Below are 24,347 nucleotides of genomic sequence, written 5' to 3'. Positions count from 1 at the left end.
GTTAAAAAAAAATTTGATAAAATGTCTTTCATTCTTTAGAACAATAATAATATATTTCATCATATTTGTATGCACATTTCCTACATGCAAATATTTTTTTTATGTGTGCATTTTTTTTTCAGCTTAATAATATTCATATTTATTTTTAAAATTAGTTCGCATGCAAAAGGTACAGAACTAATCTGGTACACCGAATTATACTACTACATTCCTTGTGCATATTTTCCAAAAATCGACGAAATTTTATTTTCTATTATTTTATCGAAAAAGGGAAAAGAACATGTTTGAAGAGAACAATTTATATAGTACCAGTTCAACTGGCTTCCTAATAATATGCTACTATTCAGGCAATGGTAACCGATTTTTTATTCCTTCTTTAGGAATACATACAAGTGTAAGGAAAAGATTTTCAAAAATTGTTCGATATAATATGAGCTTCATATTATGTGGACATATTCACAGTCAGTTATAAAAGGGATGTAAAAAAATATGAAAAATAAGCAAAACGGTAAAAAAAATTATGAAAAATTTTCAACAGATTAACCAACTATTTCTTAGTTAGTTGAAGGACATCTGCTAAGAACGATTGAGAATTATGAATTTGTGTACCACCAAGAATAATATTTATATTATATTTTTTACTTAATGTTTGAACATCTCTATATTCTTCATAAGTAGCACCTCCTACAATAAATACAATAATTGAATTTATTTTTTTGTTTATATTTGGTGCTATGTTAAGTAGGTTAGTAGTAGTATATATACTTGTATCTAATTTATATTTAATAATATCTTCAATTAAATAATATATATAAGATTTATGTAAAGTAAAAACATTGGATGTACCCTTAATAGTTCGAGTTATAGTTGTTTTAGCAAAATCAAGAAATGTCTGTTCTTTAAATATATTATTTTTTCTATTTTGTTCATTTGAATAAGTCATTATAGAATCAATTAATGAAATTTGATCCTTTTCTATATTTCTTTTTTGTAACTCTTTCTTTATTGTATCTATATGTTCTTTATCTTCATATTTTAGAGAATATAATAATGAAAGTCGTAATGCATCATAATTAGTATAAGAATAATTTCTTACTGTTTCTATAACTTGTTTATAATGCTCCAATTTTTTTTGATAAATAGATATAGACTGTTCAAGCTCGGAAATATGAAATAATTGTCTTTTCTCAACAAGTTCTGAAAATTTATGTAAAATATTAACATGCTTTGTTACATTTCCTGATAATTTTTTATAATTAGGATATGCTTCTATAAATTTTTGAATATCATCAATGGATTCTAATTTACTTTTACGTGCAGTTTCTTTTTGATATACATCTACATAACTTTGTACAGCTTGTCCTAAATCACCAAAATTATCAAATAGATGTTCATTATAAAAATCATCATAATTACTAGACATAACTATTTGAGATTCTTCACTATTATTTGAATCTAAAATTATTTTATTATTATCTATTCCTATTAATTCATGTAACATAGCTTGATAAGTCCATTGCATCAAAAGTGGTGTTATAGGATCTTCTCTTCTATCAAGTAATACCATATAACAACAATTACCTTCCGTATTTACATCTATATTTTTATTAATTAATAAATTATTGTCTTGATAATTTTCCATTGGATTTGTTTTTGTATAATTATCATAATTTTCATAGCTTTCTAAAATATTTGAAAAAATATTTTCATGTCTTAACATTTTCATTTTTAAAGCATCTATAATAGATTTACAAACATAAGAATGTTTATTATATATAATATCTGGTACTTGTTTGATGGAACAAAGAAAAGAAAACATTCCCTCTATCAATCTGTTTATTAACGAATGTTCATACAACATATTTTTTGATTCATCATGGAAATTTCCATCTCCTTGATTTTGTAAATCATTACTATAAAACTCGTTATAGTCATCATTATTATTTTCTAAATAATTTAAGTTCATATAATTTCCATTATTTTTATTAAATTCTTCAAAAGTAAGACTATTATTAGAGCTCTTAAATTGAATGTCTCTTTGTATGTTCATACTATTGCCACTAGCATTTTTTATTGTATTTTTAAACAGTATTTTATTATCGTTTTTATATAAAAATGATGTATAATCAATATTAAGAGAGAATAACTTATCATGTAATATATAAATATCTATATAATATTCCATAACACTTTTTATACATTCAAACTCATCAGCCTTAGCTAGCTTTTCTATATAACTATTATTTAATACATTTGTAAAAAATAAATAATATTCTAAAAAAATTGGCTTTTTAAGTTCTTTCATTAATTTTAATATATTTGTATGTGTAGGTCGTAATAAAAATATAGCTTTTAAATGTTTTAAATTTTTTATTTTATAATTTTGAAAACTTAACTCGTCTAATTTACTTCTGCCACTTGAATTTTGGTTACTCCCATTTTTTATATCTTCAAATATATTTATATCATTAAAATTTAGTGTTAAAAATATTTCCTTCTCTAAAATATAAGAATGGGAAAATATCAAAGAGATGATTACTTTCGTTTCATCATCGAGTACTAATACTTTATATCCCTTTACCCTGTTGATTATCAGGTTTATATATTCTTCATATATATGAACTAAATTCTTTAATACATATGGATTTGTTTCCATTTTGTTAACACTTTGATAAATTACTCTACTTTAATAAGCATAGCATTTGATCATACCCCTTGATACAAACACTATAAACCCTCTATTGTTCGAGAGCTTTCTTTTTCAACCTATTTATTCCCTTGGATGTAGATCTTTGACAAAGGAAGTCAAATGAGAAGAACGGAAAATGAATTTGTTTCACAACACTTCTGATACTTTTTTTTAATTAATAAAAAATTTTATATTTTACAATTTTTATACTATTAGTGATATTCTCAACAGGCCTTAATCATTTTACTTGTCGGAAAAATATTTATTTAAAAAAAATATTTTAATAAATACTATTACAATTAAAATGGCACATCATTTTTTTTCACATTTAACTGTTTGGCTATTCAATTTTCCCACAAGGCTTGCCTATGCATGTAAATAAAAATATGTAATAACTGCATATATACAATTTTGTTTATTATATAATACTTATATTATTTTCCTTTTTATTTGGCCATAAAATGGAATGCCCCGAATATATATGCACTAGATATATCATGTTGTAATACATTATTTTTCACTTTAAAAGGATTTTTATTTATTATACTATTTTTTTTATTTATGGAATGATATATTTATGCGTTTGTTCCCTTACTATACTGAGCATTGCCATGTTATAATTTTCCCGTTTCCAAAAAAAATAATATGCATCATGTCTCTTATACAATGCAAAATGGATACCAAAAAATAACTGGAACTTTATCAGCACATTAGAATGGGTTAGCAACTAACAAGCTAAACAAGCCATTCTATGAAATGGTGGTACTATGCATAAAAGCCCTATATACACATTCTTCCCCAAAAAAACATGTATCAATATTATTTTAAAATTTTTTAATGATAAAATAAAAACACTTATAATGTTTGCAAAGTTGAATTGAAACGGGTTTACCCTGTTGTTTCACAAAAAAAAATTGTTAACTTTAAAATTAAAACAAATAGTGAAACATGAAATTGAAAACAGTATATTCACATGTACATACATAAAAAATAAAACCACAGCTAGCCAAAATGGTATAAATTAAAAAAAAAAAAAAAAAAAAAATACAAAATAGCTATTTTACCCATTTTTTATTTGGGTAGAATAACCATATCAATAAGATATGGAATAGGAGTCAAATAATATTCATAAACAATTTGGACATTTTTATTTTTAAGGGTATGTTTTAAAAGAGCCATAACCTTTTTTTGAATATCTGAATTTGTTGGTTTAATTGAATAATATTGATCATATTTTTGATCTATTAAATAATTTATTATACGCAAATATTTAATATTTATTTGGTTTATAAAACTAGTGTTAGAACTAAATTTTTCATTTAAAAAAAATAAATAAAATGATTGTAGGCTTATATAAAGCATCGAATAAAAATGATAATTCATAGGTAGACTATTATTATCATTATTGAAATTGGGTAATTGGGGGATCTCGTTCTGTTTTAATTTTTTTTTGTTTTGCTTGTGTGCATTTTGCTGATTATTCATATATATACAATTAATTATGTATAATATATGAGTCAAGACAGTGCGTATATTATCATATAAATATAACTGACATATAGACGTCAGAATAAAAAATAAATGTATCATCAATGATGTATTATATAAAATAATTTTATTTTTGTTTTTCTCAAAAGTGTAATTAAAACATGTACGTAATATTTTCCCATCATAAATTCCCATCTTATTTAAATAAGATAATATGCTCAATATATTTAAAAGACTTAATTTTTTAATGTCTAGCTTTTTATAAATATTATAAAATAATGATTTGTCATAAATATTTAATCGTCCATAACTTATGTATATACTACACAATAATCTGTTATTATCCTTTATATTATTCCTTAGTATTTTTTCTTTTATTATTTTTACAAGCTTTACTTTCATATCGTAGCTTTGTATATTTTCTGTATAACTCATGTAATTCAAAACGGAGCTCAAGCAAATCAAATTAAACTTGTCCTTTTCGTTCGCTACCTTTAATTGTGTTGTTGTACTATCCATTGCTACACTTTCATTGCTACTTAAATCATTTTGTGATATCATTTTGATAATTATTTCGATCATTTTTTTATCCAAGCATTTATAATATATTAACCCGTTCATAATTTTAATTATATTTACAGGATATATTTTGTTTAACTCTTTTTCATTTGATACTCTTGTTTTTATATTTTTCAAAAACCTTTTCCAAATGCTTCCTATCCTTATACTATTTGTTGTCTCGTCTCTCAAAATGCTATTCCATTTGTTTCCATCAAAACAGCTAAAAATATAAAAGCTGACAAAAAATGTATCATAAAAATAATTCGATTTTGAACATATATTTAAAATATTACTAAGGATTACTAAATCGATATTTTTAAATTTTGACAAAACAACTATAGTAAGAAAAAAAATTTGTAAATCAATAAACTTATGTTCATAATATATATTAATTAAGTGGCTTAAGTATTTTAAAATGTAATTCTCATCATATATGTTTACTAATTCATTTTTTTTTTTCGAATTATATATCAAGTCTTTTGAAAGGGTGGTAGAACCCCAATTTGGTGAATCTCTCTTACTTATATGGCTGTTGTAGTTGTTGTAATTTTTTTCATTGTCTTTGCTTTTTTTCGACGTATTCATGTGTAAAACTAATTTATATAAATCCCTTTCAACCATATCATAAATGTTTGGGATTAAAAATTTTAGGAGGATATCCCTGATTTTTTCTTTTTTATTAAAGTTACAAGAAGCAGGATTATATAATTTTTTTTGATAAAATGTTAATGAATAAATAAATTTCACAATTTCTTCAATAGTAAAATCATCACATATTTTACAATCGGAATTCCTTTTTGTTAGAATGTATGAAAACTCTGATTTTGAATTAGATCTATTTGATAGAGTAATGCTTCTTATTTTGTCATCTAAGCTTTTCTTTACTTCTTCAATATATTCATCTTTTTCTTTATCAAAATTAAAGTTAAATTGGTTTGATACATTTTTTATCAATCTATTTAGATCGTAGCAACTTGCTGTAATCACCTCATTGGTATTCTCTTTATTTGTAGACAAGAACAATGAATAAAAAAAATTTAAACTGTTTTCAAATATTTCAACAAAAATATTATGAAAAATTTTATTAGATATATGTGTTAAACTATATAATATAGAAATAATATTTTTTGCAAAAAAAATGTCTTTCACTATGTTTTGATTTTTTAATTCTCTTACTGAATGTGTTAATATGTTTTTTATTAAATTTATATGTTCTTCATTTTGTATATTCTCCAACATATCATGGTTTTTATTTATTTTCGCAATTTCTTTATTATCAATTATGAGTTCGTACAGCAATTTGCTTACGTCTCCCATGTTAATAGACAGGTCAGTAAAACTTCTTACATCTTTAACCCGTTTGTTGTCTTCTTCTTTTTGATTTATTTGAAAAAAACGGAAGGATAGCATCCTCGCTAGTTCGTTAATATTATTAGTTGAAAATAAATTTGGATCATTTCTTTCCAATTTCATAGATATAATAAATACTTGATTAAGTTCTTTAAATTTTAATTGTGAATTATTTTTATTTATTTTATCAAAAAGGTGTACTATTAAATTTTTGCAAACAATTTGTACATCATTAAAAAAGTCGATGTTTTTGTAAATAAGAATATTACATTTACGAATATAAAAATCAGAACAAATAAAAAATGGATATAATAAATTATCTATATTTAATTTATTCTGTGTATTAACTTTTCTTCCAATATTAAAATTATTTTTTGTCACCCCCCTCATATTTTCTTTAGTATCATCATTGTTTAACAATTTTATAACAAACAAAATAAATAAATCTTTATTACTTATTTTTTCATATAAATAATATATATCCTTTAGACTCAATTCTTCAAATGTTTTATATATTAGCCCTACATTTTTTTCGACATGTTTATTTACTATTTCTTTGCATGATTGATAAGAACAGTTTGTTTCGGTTTGCGACTCTATTTTTATTTGATTTGTCTTACTAGCTATATCACACTTTTGATTATTTTCTTTCGCTAGCTGGGCAGTTCCCAAATTTGGGATATTGCGTGAAAATGGTTCATTATCAATATAGCTATCATTTGATAATTCTTTATTTACTAAATATTTTAATTCCTTGTGAAATCTCAAAAAGTGGCGCACACATTTTTTCCCTTCATTTTTATCTTCCTGATTTTGGCTATGTTCATTATAAAATGAAAAATGGTGGGCCCTACTATGTATCTTTTGAAATAAGTATTTATTCCTATTATTGATGTTGTTAATTATTTTTACAATTTCACAAAATGTAGAGTGGGCTTTCGATTTTATTAAAATCATATTATATTCAAATCATTTCTCATTCTTTCCCCTTTTACCATTATGGCTAGTTAAGGCACATTTTCAAAATAAAACAAGGTTGCAAAAATAGGAATATAAAATAATAACAAATGAATATGTATATAGAGAAAAAATTGCCTAATAAAAGGAAATTATATTCCTAAAATAATTGATAATAAATTATTGTGGTTTTATAAAAGCTATTTTTTTTTCATATACAACATATTGTGAAATATAATTTTGGAAAATATTATTATTTCATTCCGCTTTTATTTATTACTGCTATATTGGATCATGGAATATTTCCTTATTGACATGTGCTTCCTCCTATGGGATAATTTTGTGCCCGTAAAAAAATTTGAAAAAACAAAAGTAAAAAAAATAAAATAAATAATGACAAATCCAACGACAAAAGAACATTATTTATGGAACATATAAACAGTTTAATATTTACGAAATTTACAAAATTTACAAAAATTGCAAAAATTGCAAAAATTGCAAACTAAAATATTCGCCATTTTAATATGCCATCCTTTACTACTTAAAAATAGGCACAAAGACCTGATTAATAATTAAATATAATAATTTCGATAAATTTAGTTGAAGAAAGAATAAAATATTATGACAAAATAATGGAAACAGCTTTAAAAAAAAAAAAAAAAAAAACATGCAAGGTAATTATTGATACAATTCAAAAAGAATATGACCATGTTCATAAAAAAAAAAATACAGATATATATATACGATCTAGCAAGCCAATTAATATATATCAAAAGAGAATTATAAAATTATTAAATACTAATACAAATCAAGTAGCAAATATTATAGAAGGGAATAATAAAAATGTAAATAATTCAAAAGATATGCCAAACGAACAAGTTTGTATTTATGCAGTAGGAAGTAATATTATTCGATCGTCTTATCTTCTTCAGGATATTGTAAATTATTATTGTAAATTCTTAACATCAATCAGTGCCACTAAACAAAGCACAAATACAAATAAAACGAATAATACTAACATATCTGCAACCAGTAATAAAAATGCAAATACTAAAGCTCCCGGCAAAATAAAACACACCGATTATTCAGCCCACTTAGACATAAATATAAATAGTGAAACATTATCAATGAATGATAATATAATATCTAATACTTATATTATAAATGATATATTTTTAAATGACAATTATGATAGTTTAATAAATTTTGCAAAAACACCATACAATCCTAAGCTACACAAATATTCAGAGGTAATATCTCCATCATTATTATGTACAACTACATAACCTTATCTATCCATATTTTATAATATACCAACTTAAATGTGTGTGTATTAATTTCCTTTAAAATGTTTTATTTTTTTTTTAAATATCTTTATACATTATTTATAGTATTTACACATTTTATGTAATCCATTTATTTTTTTTTTGTAGAGAACTAAGGAAAGAAGAGTAACATATGTTAGTATTTCAATAAAAAAAAAAAATAAAACTAGCTAAATATATTTTACCTTTTTTTTATGTTCATATTTTTTTTTTTTTTTAACCAATGTATACCCATCATTTTATATTATAAAGGTACATGATATACCACACCAATTTAACTTGTTTTGTAAACCATTCGAAATTAATATACTTTATTTTTGTTAAATAAAAATGGATATATCCATTTATTTAGTATCTTTAAAAAACTAGCCAAAATATGCGATTTTTATTTTTTTTTTACATTTTTTTTGACTTAATTTATTCTGTAATATAATTATATCACTTCCATAAAATATACACTTATAAAACGGAACAATTTCACTATCCCATTTCACATGGGCATTTAAAAAAAATAATAGCAAAATAAACGAACGAATAATAGTAAGCATTAAGACGATGCATAAATTAAATACCACGTCATTTCTATATATTTCAAAATCAATCTCTCTCTCTATATATATATGTAAGGCCTTTCCCCATTTATAGTAATCACGCAATAATGGATGTACACTAATTTGTATAATCTTTTCATCAAACTTTTAAAAAATAAAAAATGTAAAGATGATGTTATTTTTATTCTATGTGAACTAAACTTTGTTTATATAATTATTCTCATGGATTTTCAAAGGGCAATAATAAAATGGGTAGAAAAAAAAAAAAACTTTAAAATAGGAAAAAAACTAAGTCACAGAAAATTATATCTTTTTAAAAAGAATGCCAAAACAGATATATTAGCAAACCTTTCCAACCTTAACATTATCAAAGATAGTACTACTATACATTTTAATACATTTCAAAAGAGCCAAACTGGTATAATAAAGCATGAAAACAAATACAATGACATAAATTGTAATAAAAAATGTGGGCTCCTGAGTGAGCAAATTAATAACGATCTGGATATAACCAGCTGTAGCAATCACAATTATATGCTTAAAATTATAATTTTAAATTTGAAAAATGTCGCATTCTTATTGGGAAGAAATGATCTACAAATAAATCGTTTATTATGCCACACATTTATAGAGGGATTACCCCCTCTCCATTATAAATTAATTTTCCAAAAAAATGAAACACAAAATAATTCCATATTCAAGTATATAACAGTGGAAGATATAATTAATTTATTTAACTATTATGTATATGCAAAAATATATTACTACGATTTTTTAAATACACTTTTAAGATATATATATTACAATTTTGAAGACATAAAAAAAGAAAATAATATATATATGATGCCCTACAAATTATCCATTAGTTTTTTAAAATCATGTGTAAATTTAAAAATACAAATAAATAAAATATTAAAAAAAAATAAAGCACAAAAGTCATTTATTAGTTGTTATGGAAGTCTTTTTCTTAATTCTTCCTCCTATTATTATTTACGAAATTGTATTACAACAAAGGATGGATCATCTTCTCTCCATTCATTATCTCACCAATATTCTAGAAATATGAAAATAGCTAACTATCATAATAAAAATGGCAAAAGTAATAGACATAAAGCGTGTGTGGAATTCCCTTTATATAAAACAGTACCATATGGGTTTGTAGACCATTTCATAAAAAATAATATAAAAAAAAAAAAATATGTCCACTTTTTTTTGGCTAAAAAAATGTACTATAAAAATTTAAATTACGAAAAATATACGATGAGAAAATATAAAAATTCAATGAACAATTGTGTAGATCTAATAAATAAATGTATTTCCATTTGCTTAAGTGTAAATATTGAAAAAAATCAAGTTGTAGATTATGTTAAAATTTTGCAAAAGAAATATATGACCTATGAAACATGGAATATATTAAGCATTGATAAATTTAATCAGCAAATTTTGGATTTCTTAAAAAAGGATATATCTTTTTTTAGTATTGATGATTTGATAATTATTATGAAATATTTTATAAAAATCGAAAAAAATATGCACAAAAAAAAAAAATTAAAACAGCTAGCCAACTATTTACCAAATAGCTACCTCATAAATAATATGCACATAAAAGAGGAGGGATCAAATGGGAAGCTAAAAAAAAGTAGTTACATAAATAATTACAATATAAAACAAATAAAAGATCTTATATCAATATTGGCAAAATGCAAATATCGTTATAATGAAAATTTATTAACAAATATAAGTACATATATTTTAGAAAATATGCACACAATAAGTTCAAAGGATTTAATCCAATTTATTATTAACATGTACATAATATTAAAGAACAAAGACAGCCAATTTTTGTACCAAATTATGAACATGTATAAACCTCCTAACAAGCCAAAAAGAGTAAGCAATGAAATAAACGATGCTTTCTTTAAAATAAAACATGCAGATAAACAAATATCATATAGAATGGTAAATAAAAATAAACCAAAAAATAACAACAATTGTGAAATAAAAAATAAATTCAATCAAACTGCCGAAATGGAAAGCCACACATGTTTAGAATATCAACATGATGATAAATATTTTAGGGTGTTTGAAAAAAATGTGAAAATAAAAAAATTATTGTTATTTATAAAAATATTGGCAGACAATAATATATATATAAATGAAGCTTGGTCAGAATATTTTATTTATTTAATAAAAAGAAAATTTAATATAATAGTAAATGAAAACTTATTGGATCTTTTATTTCATGTATTATCACATATGCAGTCTAGACATATTTTTTCCGATTTTTTTTTTTTAAATAATATTAATAATAAATATAATATATATAAAAATATAAATTTAAAAAAACTTCCTTTATTTTATGATTTTCCGTCTCTTTTGCAAATAACTTTATTTCTTAGTTTTCATATATACAATAAATATACATTCAATGTGACTAGACCTTTGATCCTTACCATTTTAGACATATACATCAAAAGCTCTCAAAGAAAATTTGATCCACACGAAGAGGGTAACAAAAATAGAAGAAGTATGGTTGGAAGTGGCAATGTAGTCCAATATGGTGAAACAACTAATTTAGAAAAAAATAATTTAGAACAGCTAGCCATCTCGTGTGATCATAATTTCGACAAAATGGAAGAAAAAAACTTCTATGTGCATGACCTAAAAATATATGAAAAAAATAAAAATAATAAATATATGAAAAAAAAAGAAAGAAAAAAAAAACAAGCACTTATAAATAAAATTAATAAGATTGATGTAAATCAAATATTTACTTTTGAAGAATTAAAAAATTATTTACTTTTGCACAACCATGCAACATCACAAGAGGCAACACCCACTGAAATAATTTCAGACACAAGCAATGTCATTCTTACTAAAGAGAAAGAAAAGTATGTACAAGTAAGAAATGAAAATGAATGTGCAAATGCTGAAAAAGGAAAAGACGTTTCTTTAATGCATCGTCCTGAACTAGTGCAAGACGTATTTGATTATAAAATAGAGAATGGTCAGAATCCAAGTTGCAAAAATTTTAGCCTTGAAAAATTCCCTTATGGTGACACAAAGCAAAATGAAAAAAGATCAAAAAATATTGCTAACGAAATAAATAAACAGACAACAGTTCATTCACATTCATATAAAATCCAAGATATTAATAATAGTGATCATTATAAAGGTGACAAAAAATATGAACAAACTTACAGGATATATAAAAATAACAACTATTTTGATAAATTAGCATTCTCAAGAAATATAATTATAATAATATATAACCTTATTTTTTATTTTACAAACAATAGTTATATTTCTACACACCCATCACTTTCATATCACGAACAAATGCTAATAAACTTTTCATATAAAGATTTGAAAATATTATATGAAGCTTATACAATAGCTTCTTATTATATTAATTTGTCTTTAAATATTGAAGAAGTTATGAATAATAATAAAAATATATCTTCATCAAAAATGCATAAAAATATATTATCAAATTTACATGAAATGGTGAGTAATAAAAAAAAGAAAATAATTTATTTTACTTAATCGGATAATTATTAGACCTATTTTTATTTACATTTTTTTTCTACCTTTTTGCAGAATCTCAAAAAAGAAATAATAAGCGAATTTATTCTTCACCCTTTTAAAATTGATATTTGCATAAAAAAATGATTTTTAAAATATTTTTTTTTTGTGTTAATTTGAGTGTATGCATATAGAGGAACATACACATCCTTTGACAGGCAAAAAATGGTTTCGAACAAGATATTATGAAAAATACAAAGCATTCGACAAATTTATAAAATAACAAAATGACAAAATAACAAAATCGATGCCGTTTTATGACACAAATAATGCGAAGATGCACATGTTTTTTCTGTTTTATTCTCCTATGTGATGTAGTGTGCCAAAACAAAATAGTAGCAACTACATTTCATGTCCACTAATTTTTTTTCGTTTTTTGTTTTCTCTGTTTTCTTTTTCATCTTCTTGTAATTTTGTTGAAACATTTAACATATCAAACATTTCAGAAAATTCTGAATATTTTTTTTCAAAATTGTTGACACTATTTTCATCTCCCTTTCGTTTCTTAATACCATTTTCTTCTCTTTCCACATCCGTTTGCTTATCCTGATTGTCCAACTCATATTCATCTTTTCTTTGATCCTCTTCAAGATAAATAGTTTCTATATCGGTCATTTCACCTTTCCTATTTTGTTCCTCTTTCTGATTATTATCTAAAAGTACGGCATCGTCCGTTTGGTTTTCTAAAAGTACGACATCACTCGTTTGTTCGTTTTCTATGCAATCTTGAATTTCAATAGGGTCATTGACATTATTTTGAGATAATGGCTGAGGGGAATCTGGATCGATCAATTCACAGAACTGATCTTCAGTTAACTCTTCTTCATACATAAGATTATAATTAATTACTTTTCGTGTTCTCTTAAAATTTATTTCAGGTTTTTCAACAATGTCTTCACAAAATAGATGAACTGGTAACTCCGCCTCGTTGACTAGCTTGTTCGATTTTATCAAAATTTGCTCAATCTGGTCAGCGTCGTCAGCATTGTCAGCATTAGCGGCATCACCAGCATCAACGTTGGCAGCAGTTTCTTCTTCCTTTTCCTCTCCTTCTTCCTCGTCTTCGCTGACGTAGCGGAACTGGGACTTTTGTGTCTCCCTCTGACGCATAGACTGCAAGAGTACGAACAGGTCTTCACCAAAATAGTTTCGATCAAAGTTAAGAAAATATTCGAGTTCCTCTGGAGTTCTACTCATATATTCATTGAGCATGATAGGATTCGTTGGTTGAAGAGTAGTATCATATTTTTGATTTTTTTTAATAATATTTTTTAATTTTGTTTGTCTATCATTGTCATTATATATTTTATTAAATAATCCTGCTTGTATAACTTTATCATTTATATTGAGTTTATCTTTTGCCCTTTGAAAGACTAACTCCTCTACACTTGAAAGTGTGATAAATCGAAAAACTTTCACAACATTTTTTTGTCCTATTCTGTGGCATCGACACATTGCTTGAATATCTTGGTGAGGATTAAAATCACTATCAAATATAATTACAGTATCTGCTGCTTGTAAATTTAGCCCTAAACCTCCAGATCTTGTAGAAAGTATAAATATCATAGCTTCATCAGTATCTAATTCTTGATTTGATAAATCATTGATATCATTTTGATCAATTTCTTTACAATTATTCACAGACTTAGGTTCATTAAAATTGTCGATAATTTGTCTACGATCTGATAAGCTGACACTACCATCAAGTCTATGATATTTATATCTTCGAAGTTCAAAATAATCACAAAGGATATCCATTACTCTTGTCATTTGACAAAACAATAATATTTTATGTTTAAATTTTATTAATTTTGGTATCATTCTATCAAGCACTTCAAACTTACCACTTGATTTTATTATACAATCATTAATATCATAATTATTTGTAAATAGAAATGGATGATTAACAATTTTACGTAATTGCATAATTGTATTTTGAAATGATTTTGTATTTACTGTACCATCAGAATTAACCTGTTTAAAAGTTTTTTCTTCAATCTGTTTGTATAACAATTTTTGATATAACGATAATTGTACATATATATTATATTCATATTTTTTTGGCAAAAATTCAAGTACATCCTTTTTCAAACGTCTAAGCATAAAAGGTAAGAGTATAGTATGCAACCGATTAATAATAAGTAATTCTTCTTCCTCAGTCATAGATTCATAAACATTTTTTTCATTACATAATGGGAGTGAAAACCATTCTTCAAAATTTGATGACGAAGAAAAGATTTTTGGAAGTATAAAATTTAAGAGAGCCCATAGTTCAGTCATATTATTTTGTAAAGGTGTACCAGTTAATAATATACGATGTTTACTAATAAACAATGAAAGAATAGAATGAAGTTTTGATTTATCATTTTTCATTCTATGTCCTTCATCTATTATTATATAACTCCAAGATATTTTTCCTAGTATATTTTTTTCTCGAATTATAATATCAAATGTAGTTAAACAAATATCATAGTTTTCTTCTAGCAACACTTTACTAATATCTTTTCTTTCGTTTTTATTCCCTTTATAGATTATAACATTTAAAGATGGACACCATTTTTCAAATTCGTTTGACCAGTTTGGCAGAGTGGACAACGGGACGATGATCAAGTTTTTTCCAACCTCGTTATGCATTTTAAATTGGCTAGAGGCTTCACCCCCTTCTAACTCTTTCAGATAAGCAAACAAACTTATCGTCTGCACTGTTTTTCCTAACCCCATCTCATCCGCCAAAATTCCATTCAGATTGTTATTATGTAAAGAGACTAGCCATTCAAGACCCTCTAATTGATACTTCATTAAATTTCCACCAACTAATATGGATGGCTGTTTTGTAATTTTCTCTTTAATAGTGTGGGCAATATCATAATACTTTTCTCTAGCATTAGTATTCTCTTTAGATGCAGTAGAAAGAGTAGAAGCTGCTTCCCCTTTTTGATGCAATACAGAGTGAGACATAGTATTAAGAAATTTATCTGTTACATCTAACAATTCTTGTATTCTTTTATTTTTTACATTTTTAATTAATTTAATATATTCATCCATATTATTTTCTCTTAACAATTTTAATCGTTCTTTTTCTTCCTTTTCTAAAATGATTTGTTTTTTTTCTTTTATATAATTCATTTGATCATAACATAAAGTTGCAAATAACTTTTCATTTTCTTTTTTTTGACGATCTATCATATTTATATATATATTGTGATTTTTAAAGTCTTTCCAATTATTTAATAATACATATTGTTTTAAACTTTTTATTTTCCCATTCATTTTACAATTTTTTTTTTGCAACCCATATATATATTCACATATTTTCTCTTTCGTATTTTTGTCAATAATATTTTCAGCTTTTTTCACAACCTTATTGTTTCTACTTTTTGTAGTAACCTCTTTTCCTTTTTTCCCTTCCTTTACATTTCTAAGCTTTGGCAAAAACGGGTTTCGTTCATTGTCAACACTTTTTGAGATTAAGTCGTGGTCATATAGACCATCATTTTTGACTGAACCTTCTTTATGTTTATATTCATAATCACGATTTATATATTTTATTGGAAGTTTCATACATTGGGTATCACTAATTATATTAAATCCAAACATTGCATTTAAAATATCGGTCCTTAGCATATTTTGATTTTTTTCAATATTTTTAATAGTTTTTTGATTTGAAAAAAATTGTTTAATGTTTTTCATTTCGTTGTCTACTTTATCTGTTATATTAATATCTGAAACATTTTTATTAATAATATTTTGGATGTTTTGAAAATAAGAAATATTCATATTGTTAAGCATTCCATATTTTATATACATACTATCTAGATATTCAAAATATTTATTTTTATTTTTTTCCAACCTTTTAATAGTATGTAAATCACTTTCCTTATAATTGAAATGCTTTATAATTCGATGATCTTGACCTTCTACATTCTTTGGAACTTTGTTTCCATTTTCGATTGATGAATCGGATAGTAGACAGCTACTATCTGAACAGTTAGATTCGTTCCCACAATGGGTTGAAACACCTTGGTTTGATATAGTATCTTGTTTAGATGTGATAACTTTTTCATATAACTCGTTTACATTATTTCCTAACCTTTTTAATTTCATTGCATTTTTTTCTTCATACTTTTTTTTGTATTTTTTATATTTTTTAATTTTATCTCTATAAAGTAAAAATCGTATTTTTACCCCTATATCCACAAATTGTTTTGATACATCCTTTTTTGAAACTTCCAACGATTTATTACTTTCAGTAAAATGTCTAATAAAATTTATATTATCATTTATATATTTATTTAATGATGAGCTCATAGAAATCTGTTTATCTTTTCGTATTTGTAAATGTTCGCTTAAATAGACATACTTAGATATGTCCAATTCCTTTTCTTTTTCAATTTCATTATTTACACTTGTTTCAATTCTATGCGAAGATTTACACATTATACTTTTGCCAATGCTAGTTATATTATCATACTTGTCTTTTTCATTTTTGTGACAAAGGGGTATGGTATAATTTTCCGACTCGTCCTCTAAATTTTCTTTATCACAATTTCCAATCATGTTGTGAAGGGAACGTATTTTTGCTTATCCACTATGACACAACAATGCAAATATGCAACAAGTCAGTGATGGTACTAATGGCACACTTACTTATTTTCGTAAAATGTAAAACAAAAATTGAGAAGTGTATTGCTAATAGGAAAAATTATGAAAACATCTTAGCATTATTATGTATACATATGGAGTGACATAATTTGAATAACTTTTCAAAATTTTATTTTGACTTTTTTCGCTAGCTACCAACTTTTATGATTTAACATAATTCGATAACTTTAAATAGACATATTTTTTCCAAACTTAATTTGTCTTATTCTTAAAAAATAATATTATTAAAATTAAATAGTTAAAAACAAAAACACAGATTATGAAAATCTGGCTTGCTTTTATTTTTGTGAATTACTGGACTGTAAGTTTTAAGTATTCCTTTATTTGGGCATTTGCCAAAATAAAAACAAAAACAAAAGAAATCATATAAAAATGTAAATATTTACAAAAAATAAATGACATATAGAATTATATAAGATAAACTATTAGGAGATAAGAAAAAAAATTTAGAAATACAAAGAGCTGTCCAAAATATATAAAAATAAGTACACGATATATTTGATACTAGTCTTTCTATTTTTAACTACATTTATATTTCGCTATATTTTTTAATTTATTAATCCTTTATCATTTCGACATATAATTCTTTTTACAATCCCATTTCTTCATATTCTATATATGCAGTGCAAAATATACAAAGTGCATTCTATACTACTGCATGTGTGTGTTTTTTTTTGTAAATAATTATATTTTTTTTAAATAATTACATTTTTTTACGATTTTTGAGAAAGGACAATAAATATTATAAGCTAATTTTTATGAAATACAAAAAAATGATAAAAGAGATATTTTGCACATTTAAAGAGATTAAAAATGTCAATATTATATGACAAAATATTTGTAAAAAAAAACATTCTATAAATATTTAATAGTGCCTTATCAAAGCATATACATATTTTATTTCCAGTCCATATTATTGAAAAATGACTATTCCCATTTTTTAAAGATACAATATTTTAGCATTAAAAAAATTAATTATATATCCTTATTAGGTAGTACAAAAATGTTATAAGTATTTTACAATTTTTCCAAAAAAAAATAAAAAAACACATTCTTACACACAAATAGGATATTATACCAACCTATTTCACTATTGATGTGTAAAAAAAAATGGAAATTTATATTTTCGGGTCATTGTTTTCTCCTTACTTATAATAAATAATTATATTTATTAATTTATTACTTACTTACACATATGTGTGATTAAAACAAAATATTTCATGCAAATACGGTCTTGTATTTATTCTTGTTATGGTTATTTTATATTGTCTGTGTATACAAAATAATTTCATTTAAATTTTAATATTCCTTATAAAAAATGGTATTTCATTTTAGTTCGTTTTCGAATTATTTTAATTCTTACCCTATAAAGGGAAATTAAAAAAAACACACAAACAAATTGTGAAATAAATCAGATAATTTTTTTTTTAATTAACCATGAATATGTAATTGTATCAAATTTTCCAAACAATCGTAAATTTCCATATTTTCCTCTCCTTTCTCTTTGTTTACTATTGGAGAAAGACACTTATAACAAAACGAACATAAAGGGAAATAAATAAAGGAAAATAAATAAAGAAAAATAAATAAAGGAAAATAAAATGATAAACAAAATAAAAGCCACCTTCCGCGTGTTATATAACTCCGCTATTGTTTTATTAGTATAAATTAATTAAAAAAACAAGGGAGCCAAAAAAATAAAATAAAAAAATAATTATGCTACCCATTTTTCATTTTGCAAATTCACAGGTTTATGGGCTAGCCATTCAAGCAACTTATTTATGTTTCAAATGTGCATTAACTTTTTCGTAAAAAAAAAACAAGCATAATATATGTTGGAATTTCTAAAATAACAGCATTTTCTTTTCTCGTTTTTTATTCTATAATTTTTTCTTTATATAGGACAAAAATCAAAATAGCATGTCTGATCTCATTTGGATTTACAACATGTATGACTTTATGGTGTCATATAAAATGTCTATTAAAAAATCCAGGATATTTAAACAGATCTGGTATATTAATTATGAATACAATTATTTTATTTTTTTCTTCCTTATATTAATTATGAATACAATTATTTTATTTTTTTTCTCTTCCTTATATTAATTATGCTTATTGCTATATATTTTTATTCATAGATTTTCCAGGAGAAAATATAAATATATATGACCATAATATAAGTTATTGTAAAAAATGTAATTTGCCAAAAATAAAAAGAGCTCATCATTGTTCAACTTGTAATAAGTGCGTAAAAAAAATGGACCACCATTGTACGTATACAAATCTAAATATTAATAAAAAAAAAAAAATATTTTCATAATACCCTTACAATATTAATAACTTTATAATTTTCCTCAACCTTTTATTGTCTACTAATTTAGGCACATGGATAAATAATTGTGTTGGATTATACAACCAAAAATTTTTCATTCTCCTAAATATTGTAAAAAAGCTATTCATTAATTATTTACAAAATTATAATAATCATCCTCCATATAGACACACACAAATATTTCCAAACATAACTCTCATCAAATTTTGAGTTTATTTTTATTTTTCAGTACGCCTTATTAATGTGTTGTAATTGTGCTTTCATAATTTTCTACAAACTGATCATGTGCATTCAAAAGCGGGCCCATTTTAAAGATGAAAGTGTAATAAGAAAAGAGAGAAACAGAAAATGCACACATATTTATATATATGTATATACTAAATTTTTCTTAAAATTTTCGTGGCATTTTCACTTTTTTTTGTCAGTGCAACTTCCTTAAAATGGACATTTTCCATATCATAGTAATTCCACAAAAAAAATAAAACAAAAAAAAATAAAGCAAAATGAAATAGCAGCTAGGATGGTGTCACTAATCAAGGGCTACTACCTTATAGCAACAATATTAACACAGTTTTCTAAACGTAATTTTATTTTTATTAACTTTTTCAAGGTTGTTTCTATATCTTCATTAATATTTGGAATATTTTCTTTTGTTATGCTTGTCGATCAGTATTGGGGAATAAAAACGAATACATCAGGTTTCGAAAAACGCGAATAATAATAATTATTATATATATTTATTCATTTGCTAATATACACCTTTTTTTAATTTCACATTGTCAATTATAAAAATATTATAAGCTATACCAATTTTGTGCATTTCAAAATACATGCAGGTATTGAATTTTTGAAAAATATAAAAGGAGAAGAACAGAGTTTTTCTAAATCATTTATAGAAATCTTTGGGGAAGCATCACACACATGGTACCATATATAATACATGCACATGTACATAATCAGCATACATTTACAAATTTCGTAACACCACAGTATAAGCCAAGTGGCATACTCTCATTTTTGTTGATTGCATTTATTTTCCAACTACTTTCAGGCTCATCCCTGTTGATGCCAAAATCAAGGACAATTTAGTGGACGATTTTAATGAAAATAAAAAAAAAATAAAATAAAAAATTATGAACAGGAATATTATTTTAACTATTTTTATACCAGCTAGCTAATTTGTACATATTTTTTTTTTTATGATTAGTAATATTTTTATATATTTTACAAGAATACTTATTTTTTCTTATTGTATATAATTAATTTGAGTATAACTGAATTTTACATATTTACATTATTCACCACTAGTTACATACACATATTTGTGGATATACCTTTTTATTTTCATTTTAAAATTAATCTTTTCTTGTTACACTGTTTTACATTTATTATCCTTTATTTTGTTACACAAGGACTTGTATATATCTTTCGCAAAAGGCTTATTAATTGTTATAAAAAGCGGAAAGTTTGAAAATGCTTGAAATGTTTGAAAATGTTTGGAAATGTTTGAAAATGTTTGGAAATGTTTGAAAATATTTGAAAATATTAAAAAAAAAACATTTGATATATGCATGAATTAAAATAATCCAATTTTTAAATACACATGTCTTCCTTTTTAATATGCTTGGAAAAAATGCACACCATGATATAATAAGGAAAATATGAAAAAAGATCCAAATAAATGCATTGCATTAATTTCACAATTTTCCTTAATTTGTACATTTATTGGATTATATTTCACTAAATGTAATAAATATTTTTCTAATTTCATTTTGATGTGTAAATTAATTTGATACGATATAATTATTTGATATATGCTTATGCTTTATTTTTTTTTCTCTTCCTTATTTTTAGATTCAAATTATATGAAAGTTCGTTGATTTGTAATTTATATGTATTTCTCACACATAAAAAAATAAACTATTTATACATTTACATTATTCGTTTTTTTTTGTTTTAAATAAAATATGAATCCTAGTTATTAGTCATTATATTCGGTCTTATTGTATATGTCTGTGTACATGTGTGTGTATATGTGATGAGTTCGGAAAATAAAGCGGTTTTCCCTTTTTCGTCTTTCATTTAGTTGTTTATTTTTGCTCTTCCTTATTTTGCATGATCCTTTAATTTTTTATTTTAAGTTTTACTGATAGCCACAATAGCTAGTGCCAAATTTGTTTCAACCTCATTATACATATATGTACATATTTTATTAAAATGATATTTGTATAAGATAAAAATTAAGAAAATGCACAAAATAAAGGATAGCGAAAGTGATATAAATTCAGATGATTGTAATGCAACGGCACAGGATTGTATTTACAGTTTTAGTTCCCCCAAAAAACAAAAAATAAATATTTCAAATAGTTCCCAAAATTCGAGAGCAAAAGAAAATGAGAGCACACTGCCATCAAATACGGATTCCACATGTAGTAACCAAAACAGCATTAGTAGGCTAAAAAAAAAACAAAAGAATTGTGAATACATAAATGATAGTAATGAAGACAAAGAAACGAATGACAACGATGATGAGGATAGTGAATATCAACTGGAAAATGACGAAGAAGAAGATGATGAAGATTATGAAGAAAATATGAACAAGTCAGAAGAATTAAACGATGGAAAGGATGAAAACGATGAAAACGATACTAAAGAAAACGAAGATACGGATGAACAGAATAGTTTATATGATGAAGAATTAAATGAAATAATTGATGAAGAATATTTTAAAGAAATAATTCCAGCAATACCACGTGATATATTAGGGACATACATAACATGTTTAAAAACATGTGGATTTGAAAGAGAAGTACAGTTAGATCGAATGATAAATCTGTTAGGAGATTTGAGAGATCCTATATCTGTGATACAAGTTTTAGGATTACCTGGAATGGGAAAAACAAAAGTTGTTAAAAGCTTTATAAAATTATTAAATGTACCATATGCATATGTAAATTGTTTAATGGCTGTTTATCAATCAGGAAAATCAGCAAAAAATGCTATATATCATACAATACTCAAAGATCTAAGTGTTAGTTTATTAAAAGAATTTGATGAATATAAAAAATTTAATAATATTACGGATTATCAATATGATCCAACAAAACTAGTCCCTAACCATGTATCAAATACTGATGTTTTTTTTAGTACACTGCATAAGCTACTGTCCTTTACTCCAGAAAATGAATTTAACTTGCAAAAGAATGATAAAGAAATAAAAGGAAATGACAAGAGAGGTAAAAATATAAAAATAAATGAAAAAGGAAAGCATAACAAACTTGATAAGGCTGGGAAAAAATCACAAGACATTTCATCTGCAGAAAAAAAACAGTTAGAAGACGAACAAAATAATACAAAAAAAAATAGAATAAAAATATATAGTAATAAAAATTATTATAAAGATAAATTATATGATAGATCTGTTGTATTTATATTAGATAATATTAGATATTTGGTTAGAACCCATCCTGATTTATTTTATGCATTAACAAGAATACATGAATATATTAAAGGTCCTTATAATGATTTAAGTAAAGCTAATAAAACAACAAGAGGATTATGTGTAATATTAATTAATAGGTCACCATTACCTGATGAAATATTTGATGGATTACCACAACCTCCAACAGTTTGGTTTGATTCATATACATCTGATATGTGTAAAAATATATTATATAGATTATATAGTACTATGTGTTTTGAATCTTTACTAACATATAATGATAAAGATCTCAAAATATATTATACTACAAATAAGAATCAAGGAAGTACAGGAAAAGAATTTGTAATAAAAAAAAATAATGTTGTTTTAGAGAATGATGTTATATATGATATATGGTGTAGATATATTGATTATATTATAAATGTTTCATATAAGGATTATAAAAGTGATTTCCATGAATTATTATTTATATGTTCTCATATGTGGCCTTTATTTATTAAACCAATAATAGATGGAACATTAGAACCCATTGTTGAAAATATGAATGCATTACAAAGAAATATAGATACTCATATTCGTGTTGCTACTTATAATCATGCTAGCCATTTTACCTTCGAGTTAACAGATTCAGTTTTTTTAAATCAGACAAATTTAAAAAATAAAATAGATTTATCATTTTATTCAAAGATATTATTATTAGGTGCATATTTAGCATCTAGAAATTCACCATTAACTGATAAACGTTTTTTTAATGCAACGGTAAAAGGAGGTGCATTTAATTTGCCAAAAAAAAGGAAAACAAGAAATAGTAATGAATCTATATTAACTTTAATAGGCCAATCTATTCCTAAAATTTTTACATTTATAAGATGGCTATGTCTAACAGATTGTTTATTAGTATGTTTTTTTGATGAACAGTTAATATTAAATAGTTTAATATGCCAACAAATAAATTCGTTAATACAATTAGGATTTGTTTCTTATTATACGCCTAATAATTTATCTTGTCTAGTGCGTAATAGTTTAATGAATGGAGTACAGTGGAGTGGCTTTTGTGGCAGTACACTTTTAAATTCAGCAAATAATTTTGCATTTTTAAATAATAGTGTTTTTTGTGAAACTAATAATTCAATTACTTACGACCCTCTCGACCCATATACAAAATTGACTATTCAGGTCCCAGAGGAAACAATCAGAACCATTTCGAAGGAACTCAAGATACCGCTTGACGAATTGATATTGTAAATCAATTAAAAGTGACATACCAACACCAATTAGACTCCCTCCTTTGGCATATTACTACACCACCTGCTCATCCATTTATTTATTCGTTCATTACCAACATGTTTATTTATTAATTTGCATACTCTTTTTCGAACTTTTTGCTAATTTTTTTATGTCCTGT

The 24,347-nt window shown here is 24.3% G+C and overlaps 7 protein-coding genes across 7 annotated transcripts; 4 read left to right on the top strand and 3 right to left on the bottom strand.

The window, feature by feature from the left end:
- Nucleotides 1-547: 547 nt before the first annotated feature.
- PCHAS_0315200 (vacuolar protein sorting-associated protein 45, putative) lies at nt 548-2,656 on the bottom strand (the record flags this gene model as incomplete). Its single annotated transcript, XM_732082.2, has 1 exon — nt 548-2,656. One exon carries the CDS (start codon nt 2,654-2,656, stop codon nt 548-550), a length of 2,109 nt encoding a protein of 702 aa, XP_737175.2.
- Nucleotides 2,657-3,760: 1,104 nt separating this feature from the next.
- PCHAS_0315100 (conserved Plasmodium protein, unknown function) lies at nt 3,761-7,045 on the bottom strand (the record flags this gene model as incomplete). Its single annotated transcript, XM_729436.2, has 1 exon — nt 3,761-7,045. One exon carries the CDS (start codon nt 7,043-7,045, stop codon nt 3,761-3,763), a length of 3,285 nt encoding a protein of 1,094 aa, XP_734529.2.
- Nucleotides 7,046-7,677: 632 nt separating this feature from the next.
- PCHAS_0315000 (conserved Plasmodium protein, unknown function) lies at nt 7,678-8,544 on the top strand (the record flags this gene model as incomplete). The annotated part of the gene is made up of 2 exons (XM_016799911.1): nt 7,678-8,295; nt 8,479-8,544. The coding sequence occupies 2 exons, from the start codon at nt 7,678-7,680 to the stop codon at nt 8,542-8,544; spliced, it is 684 nt and encodes a 227-aa protein (XP_016653221.1).
- Nucleotides 8,545-9,143: 599 nt separating this feature from the next.
- Nucleotides 9,144-12,593, top strand: PCHAS_0314900 (conserved Plasmodium protein, unknown function; the record flags this gene model as incomplete). The annotated part of the gene is made up of 2 exons (XM_741155.2): nt 9,144-12,428; nt 12,522-12,593. The coding sequence occupies 2 exons, from the start codon at nt 9,144-9,146 to the stop codon at nt 12,591-12,593; spliced, it is 3,357 nt and encodes a 1,118-aa protein (XP_746248.2).
- Nucleotides 12,594-12,848: 255 nt separating this feature from the next.
- PCHAS_0314800 (DEAD/DEAH box helicase, putative) lies at nt 12,849-17,063 on the bottom strand (the record flags this gene model as incomplete). The annotated part of the gene is made up of 1 exon (XM_016799910.1): nt 12,849-17,063. The coding sequence occupies one exon, from the start codon at nt 17,061-17,063 to the stop codon at nt 12,849-12,851; it is 4,215 nt and encodes a 1,404-aa protein (XP_016653220.1).
- A 1,706-nt stretch (nt 17,064-18,769) lies between these two features.
- On the top strand, nt 18,770-20,627 carry PCHAS_0314700 (palmitoyltransferase DHHC11, putative; the record flags this gene model as incomplete). The annotated part of the gene is made up of 10 exons (XM_016799909.1): nt 18,770-18,829; nt 18,918-18,976; nt 19,071-19,180; nt 19,307-19,438; nt 19,550-19,611; nt 19,730-19,822; nt 19,926-19,961; nt 20,111-20,198; nt 20,337-20,424; nt 20,552-20,627. 10 exons carry the CDS (start codon nt 18,770-18,772, stop codon nt 20,625-20,627), a joined length of 804 nt encoding a protein of 267 aa, XP_016653219.1.
- Nucleotides 20,628-21,748: 1,121 nt separating this feature from the next.
- Nucleotides 21,749-24,187, top strand: PCHAS_0314600 (origin recognition complex subunit 5, putative; the record flags this gene model as incomplete). The annotated part of the gene is made up of 1 exon (XM_016799908.1): nt 21,749-24,187. The coding sequence occupies one exon, from the start codon at nt 21,749-21,751 to the stop codon at nt 24,185-24,187; it is 2,439 nt and encodes an 812-aa protein (XP_016653218.1).
- Nucleotides 24,188-24,347: the final 160 nt, after the last annotated feature.

Source organism: Plasmodium chabaudi (genome assembly GCF_900002335.3).
Source record: "Plasmodium chabaudi chabaudi strain AS genome assembly, chromosome: 3".
NCBI lineage: Eukaryota > Apicomplexa > Aconoidasida > Haemosporida > Plasmodiidae > Plasmodium > Plasmodium chabaudi.
This window is presented reverse-complemented; position numbering and strand designations above follow the sequence as displayed.